The 7500-nt window shown below is 41.7% G+C and overlaps 1 protein-coding gene across 4 annotated transcripts in view; it reads left to right on the forward strand.

Annotated features, from left to right (window-relative positions):
* LOC131352262 (dipeptidyl aminopeptidase-like protein 6) overlaps window positions 1-7500 on the forward strand; it is a 269434-nt gene that overhangs the window by 234069 nt on the left and 27865 nt on the right. For all 4 annotated transcript variants that reach the window (XM_058388254.1, XM_058388261.1, XM_058388238.1 and 1 more), the window contains 6 exons: window positions 32-186; window positions 537-634; window positions 1075-1198; window positions 1291-1329; window positions 3887-3994; window positions 5190-5281. In XM_058388254.1, the coding sequence (XP_058244237.1) occupies window positions 32-186; window positions 537-634; window positions 1075-1198; window positions 1291-1329; window positions 3887-3994; window positions 5190-5281 (616 nt within the window). The remainder of the gene's footprint in view (window positions 1-31; window positions 187-536; window positions 635-1074; window positions 1199-1290; window positions 1330-3886; window positions 3995-5189; window positions 5282-7500) is intronic.

The following is a 7500-nucleotide window of genomic DNA, read 5'->3' on the forward strand; positions in this document are numbered from 1 at the left end:
CTCTCTCTCTCACACACACACACACACACAGAGGAGGTGTTCCAGTCCCACATAGCCCACTGGTGGTCACCTGATGGAGCTCGACTGGCCTATGCCACCATCAACAACACGCTGGTGCCCAGGATGGAGCTGCCCATGTTCACCGGGTCGCCCTACCCTACAGGCCGAGAGTACCACTACCCCAAAGTAATCTTGGGAGAGGGGATACACACTGATACACACACACACACACACACACACACACTGATATACACACACACTGATATACACACATTGATGCACACACACACACACAAACACACACACTGATACACAGATATACACACACACATGCACACAGTCACACTGAATGACACACAGATATACACTGAAGTGTTTTTATTTCTCTATATTGTTTAATAACAGATGTTCTGCTCAGCTTCTCCTGACTGATGTTTTGGGAGAGTTTATTAAACCTGATGTTTTTGATAAATAAATAAACTTGATGTTTTCTGACTGGACGACGTGGACATATGAGGGTATGTTGTTGACTTCAGGCGGGAGAGGAGAACCCGGTGATCTCTCTGTACGTGGTGAACCTGAACGGCCCACTACATACCATCCAGATGAGGAGACCAGATGACCAGAGGATCGGGTCAGACTCACTGAAAAAAAAAAAGATAAATAAATAATATTAATAGTAATAATATATTCATATTGTTATTATATAGTTTTATTATTTGTGATGTTGTGGTTTTATACACACACACACACACACACACATTTATGAGGCAAGTAAAGGCTTTAAGCTGAGGCTAATAAACACAGTGTTTCATTAAAAAAAATAGACATTCTTTTAAGTGAAAATTATATTTAAGTGTAATTATAATTGATTATATTAATATATAATTTAGTTTATTATATATTATATTTAATTAACACTTAAATTATGTGTTAATTAAATTGTATATTATAATTTTCTTTTTTATTATTATTAATGTGTTTCTTTAATAAATCTATTACAACACTAGCTGTAGAACCTGTATAAGAGAGTTGTTTACCTTGTTTATATATATTATATACATTTCTCTCCAGGGAATATTATATAACGATGGTGAAGTGGGCCACGAGCACGAAGTTGGCGGTGAACTGGTTGAACCGAGCGCAGAACATCTCCATCCTGACCCTGTGTGAAGCCACTACAGGAGTCTGTACCAAGGTACACTCACACAGATAAACACTCCAGTCTGCAGTGGGAAGAATAAAGACAGAGCTGTTTACTGATGCTATAAGGTATCTCTTCTTTTTTAGAAACACGAGGACGAGAGTGAGAGCTGGCTGCACAGACAGGTTCGAGTACACTCCACACTCACACACATTATTACTCTTAATGCACAATTAAAAGCTTCAGACCCATTTGTTCCGGCTTGAGACTCACCCATGAATCCTCTTACACTATAATCATCTATTAATAAAATCGTTTAAATTATGTTTACTGCATTACAGAATCATCAAACTCACCATACACCGATCAGGTATAACACTCTGACCACTGACCGGTGAAGTGAATAAGACTGAGTATCTCCTCATCATGGCACCTGTTAGTGGGTGGGATATATTTGGCAGCAGGTGAACATTTTGTCCTCAAAGTTGATGTTAGAAGCCGGAAAAATGGACAAGTGTAAGGATTTGAGCGAGTTTGACCAAAAGGGCCAGATTGTGATGTCTAGACCACTGGATCAGAGCTTCTCCAAAACTGCAGCTCTTGTGGGGTGTTCCCGGTCTGCAGTGGTCAGAATCTATCAAAAGTATTCTTTAAGTCCTGTAAGTTGATCTGCTGTTAACATCTTGGTGCCAGGTACCATGGCACACCTTCAGGAATCTAGTGGAGTCCATGCCTTGATGGGTCAGGGCTGTTTAGGCAGCAAAAGGGGTCCAACACAATATAAGGCAGGTGGTCATAATGTTATGGCTGATCAGTGTAGCTACACTATTAAAGCTTCAGATTCACTTTTACTGCACTGTTAAATTGATTCCAACAAGACTTTCCCTTGTTCTAATTCAGAAACCTCGGCATCATTAAATGAACCTGATTCACTTTTATTGTATCTTTATATTGTCCTGATTCACTCTGAGTGCATGTTCTCTGTTATTATATGGTTCTGACTCCATCACTCTATTATTATGCACTATACTACGACCAGTGGAACCTCGGCATATGAATGGCCCTCCTTTAAGAATTTTCACCTGTGAAATTTTGCACGAAATTTGCATCAGCATATGAAGCATTTGTGTCATATGAATGAAGCGAACCGAATGCCGGCTAAGTTGCTCGTACGTCCGGGAGCCGTTCAAAACTTGTTAGCGTCAGTGGAAAGCCAAGCAAAGAGAGTTTACGGATTTTTTCCTGTCAGTGAAAGCTGTTGTGAAAGAGTCGACCCACGATACCAACCTTCAGCATGCGTTCAAAAGCTAGGTGATTTTTGGGGTGTTTTTTGTTGATAGATTGGTGGTGTGGGTGGTCTGTTCTATTTTTAGCCCAAGCTTGGTGGCATGACTTCCTGTGAGGAGCCTTGACATGGAATGCTTAGCTTGGGTCAGTTCTTTGTAAGTAGCCGTACAGTTTACATACGCTTCATATTGGGAATATTTTTGTGCGGCTGGAACGGATTATCCGCATTTACATTATTTCTGATGGAAAAATTTGTTTTAATACAAAGTCTCACTGTAATCATAATTACATGTCACACATCATAATTATGAACATGATTCGTTTTTATCTCATACTTTATTCAGACAATTTTCTGTGTCCTTTGTTTAAATCAGGTGCCTGAACAGTTCACACTATATTGCCAAAAGTATTGGGACATCTGCCTTTCCATGCACATGAATGTAATATGGAGTTGTCCCGCCCCTTTACAGCTATAACAGCTTCAACTCTTCTGGGAAGGCTTTCCACAAGGTTTAGGAGTGTGTTTATGGGAATTTTTGACCATTCCTCTAGAAGAACATTTGTGAGGTCAGGCACTGATGTTGGACGAGAAGGTCTGGCTCACAGTCTCCACTCTAATTCATCCCAAAGGTGTTCTGTGGGGTTGAGGTCAGGACTCTGTGCAGGCCAGTCAAGTTCATCCACACCAGACTCTGTCATCCATGTCTTTATGGACCTTGCTTTGGTCACTGGTGTGCAGTCATGTTGGAACAGGAAGGGGTCATCCCCAAACTGTTCCCACAAAGAGCATGAAATTGTCCAAAATGTCTTGGAATGAAGCTGAAGCATTAAGAGTTCCTTTCACTGGAACTAAGGGGTCGAGCCCAACCCCTGAAAAACAACATCTGAACTCAATGATCTGGAGGGGTGTCCCAATACATTTGGCAATATAGTGTATTTACAACATTATTATATTAACATATTAATCATTATTGCATTGTATTATTAATTAACATTAAATAACATTGATATATTGATATTAATTAAAATTCACACCACTTTCCTGATCTGCCATCATGACACCAGACACGAGAGTCTGACCTTTTCTTATCATGTTGACCGAAATGTTCTGCTAAAGCACCGGACCTTGTGTGTGTGTGTGTGTGAGGTTTTTTTCCCCTCCAGCAGCAGCAGCAGTCCTGCGAGGGCGGAACATCGTGTTAATTAGAAACAACAAGCTACACGATGTTTTCTTTATGTTGAGGAGAAGCTGCACTGAGCTTCACAACTTGTCATTTCTATTCTCTGAAGATGAAACTGCTCCTGCAATTGAGTTAGAGTTAAATATTAAAGTCCGCAGAGGGCTTGTAGCTCGAGTGATAAATAAACAAGTGAATCGGTAGAGCTGTAATGAACCCTGAGATTTAGATTCGTTTTAGTTATTTAGTCATTTATTTATTTATATATTTTGTACAGAATGAAGCTCCACTATTCTCTAAAGACGGACTGAAGCTCTTCTTCACACGCGCTATTCCTCAGGGTGGGCGGGGCAAATTTTTCCACATCTCGATGGCTGTATCACAGGTACACACACACACACACACACACACACACACACAGTGATACTGCATGTGGTAATTCACAAAGGATCTAAAATATTTCTTACTAAAAAAAAAAATTCACACTTTAGAATAAGTTGCCAAGTTATTAGGAACAATTCTAAATGGGCATCATGGTGGATAAAGATAAATCAAGTTATTTAAAATCATATTAACGTTATGTTAATGTTAATGTCCACATAAATATGGACAGTGGTTAAGGTTCTGGGTCGTTGACCGGAAGATCAGGTTTCAAGCCACAGCACTGCCAATCTGCCACCGTCGGGCCCTTGAGCAAGGCCCCTAACCCCCCCTGCTCTGGGGCACTGTATCATGGCTGACCCTGCGCTCTGACCCCAACCCCCAAGGATGGAATATGGGAAGAAAACATTTCACTGTGCTATAATGTAGATGTGACAAATAAAGACAACTTAAATTGTTATTTATATTTCTAATAAATAAGATCAATATACTGTAGATCAGCTTATTTGAAATATATATCACCACCCATCAGCCAGTGCATGTCACATGACCAGGGGTCACACTGATTATCTGATTCAGATAAGGTGTGTGTGTGTGTGTGTGTTCACTGTTTCTCCTTCATGGTTTATAGTCTTTGTGTTAACAGACGATTTCCTGCATCCAAGCTGTTTATTTAGTGAATCAACACCATAAAGTGAACATTAGCTACTTCTTACATCACAGTTCTGGACTGGTCAGAAAGTGTTGACCCCCCCCCCCCCCCCCAAAAAAAAAAAAAAAAAAAACCACACACACACACACACACACCATTTCAATTTTATTTCTATAGCACTTTTAACAATGGACGTTGTCTCAAAGCAGCTTTACAGGAGTGTAGAAAAAAAGATAGTTAAGTTTAAAGTTAAGTTTCACATTTATTTCACATTTTACAGTTTTTTTTTCACATGGGATTGTTATGTGTGTGGTTTTATTTTTCAGGTCAGAATTCTTTGACACAAGAATGTGTTTATTACAATCCACATGTACTATAAAAAGAAAAAAAACTATTAAGTAAAATGATAAGAAATGATCATTCCTGTTACGTGAGTTATGTATAACGATGTAATGTTAAATGTCACAACCTGACTAGGATGAGGGTGTGTGTGTGTGTGTGTGTGTGTGTGTGTGTGTGTTTAATATTGTTCCTTTACATCCTCCAGCCCAACAGCAGCTCAGACACTCTGCAGTCCATCACATCAGGAGACTGGGACGTTACCCACATTCTCGCCTACAACGAGGACAAACAGCTAATGTACCAACACACACACACACACACACATATATATACACACACACACACATATATATACACACACACACACACACACACACACATATATATACACACACACACACATATATACACACACATATACATACACACACACACACACACACACACACACATATACATACACACACACACACACACATATTCACACACACACATACACTATATTGCCAAAAGTATTCACTCACCCTTCCAAATAATCAGAATCAGGTGTTCCAATCACTTCCATGGCCACAGGTGTATAAAATCAAGCACCTAGGCATGCAGACTGTTTTACAAACATTTGTGAAAGAATGGGTCGCTCTCAGGAGCTCAGTGAATTCCAGCGTGGAACTGTGATAGGATGCCACCTGTGCAACAAATCCAGTCGTGAAATTTCCTCGCTCCTAAATATTCCACAGTCAACTGTCAGCTGTATTATAAGAACGTGGAAGTGTTTGGGAACGACAGCAACTCAGCCACGAAGTGGTAGGCCACGTAAACTGGACGGGCGGGGTCAGCGGATGCTGAGGCACATAGTGAAAGAATGGGTCACCAACTTTCTGCAGAGTCAATCACTACAGACCTCCAAACTTCATGTGGCCTTCAGATGAGCTCAAGAACAGTGCGCAGAGAGCTTCATGGAATGGGTTTCCATGGCCGAGCAGCTGCATCCAAGCCATACATCACCAAGTGCAATGCAAAGCGTCGGATGCAGTGGTGTAAAGCACGCCGCCACTGGACTCTAGAGCAGTGGAGACGCGTTCTCTGGAGTGACGAATCGCGCTTCTCCATCTGGCAATCTGATGGACAAGTCTGGGTTTGGCGGTTGCCAGGAGAACGGTACTTGTCTGACTGCATTGTGCCAAGTGTAAAGTTTGGTGGAGGGGATTATGGTGTGGGGTTGTTTTTCAGGAGCTGGGCTTGGACCCTTAGTTTCTGTGAAAGGAACTCTGAATGCATCAGCATACCAAGACATTTTGGACAATTCCATGCTCCCAACTTTGTGGGAACAGTTTGGAGCTTCCTCTTCCAACATGACTGTGCACCAGTGACCAAAGCAAGGTCCATAAAGACATGGATGACAGAGTCTGGTGTGGATGAACTTGACTGGCCTGCACAGAGTCCTGACCTCAACCCGATAGAACACCTTTGGGATGAATTAGAGCGGAGACTGAGAGCCAGGCCTTCTCGTCCAACATCAGTGTGTGACCTCACAAATGCGCTTCTGGAAGAATGGTCAAAAATTCCCATAAACACACTCCTAAACCTTGTGGACAGCCTTCCCAGAAGAGTTGAAGCTGTTATAGCTGCAAAGGGTGGACCGACGTCATATTGAACCCTATGGATTAGGAATGGGATGTCACTTAAGTTCATATGTGAGTCAAGGCAGGTGAGCGAATACTTTTGGCAATATAGTGTATATATACATACACACACACACACACACATATATATATATACATACACACACATACACACACACACATATATATATATACATACACACACATACACACACACACACACACATATACACACACACACATACACTATATTGAAGAGAATTATATTGGAGAAGCGCGATTGGTCACTCCAGAGAACGCGTCTCCACTGCTCTAGAGTCCAGTGGCGGCGTGCTTTACACCACTGCATCCGACGCTTTGCATTGCACTTGGTGATGTATGGCTTGGATGCAGCTGCTCGGCCATGGAAACCCATTCCATGAAGCTCTCTGCGCACTGTTCTTGAGCTCATCTGAAGGCCACATGAAGTTTGGAGGTCTGTAGCGATTGACTCTGCAGAAAGTTGGCGACCTCTTCGCACTATGCACCTCAGCATCCGCTGACCCCGCTCCGTCAGTTTACGTGGCCTACCACTTCGTGGCTGAGTTGCTGTCGTTCCCAAACACTTCCACGTTCTTATAATACAGCTGACAGTTGACTGTGGAATATTTAGGAGCGAGGAAATTTCACGACTGGATTTGTTGCACAGGTGGCATCCTATCACAGTTCCACGCTGGAATTCACTGAGCTCCTGAGAGCGACCCATTCTTTCACAAATGTTTGTAAAAACAGTCTGCATGCCTAGGTGCTTGATTTTATACACCTGTGGCCATGGAAGTGATTGGAACACCTGATTCTGATTATTTGGAAGGGTGAGCGAATACTTTTGGCAATATAGTGTATATACACACACAC

The sequence above is a fragment of the Hemibagrus wyckioides genome, linkage group LG01, assembly GCF_019097595.1.
Source record: "Hemibagrus wyckioides isolate EC202008001 linkage group LG01, SWU_Hwy_1.0, whole genome shotgun sequence".
Taxonomy (NCBI): domain Eukaryota; kingdom Metazoa; phylum Chordata; class Actinopteri; order Siluriformes; family Bagridae; genus Hemibagrus; species Hemibagrus wyckioides.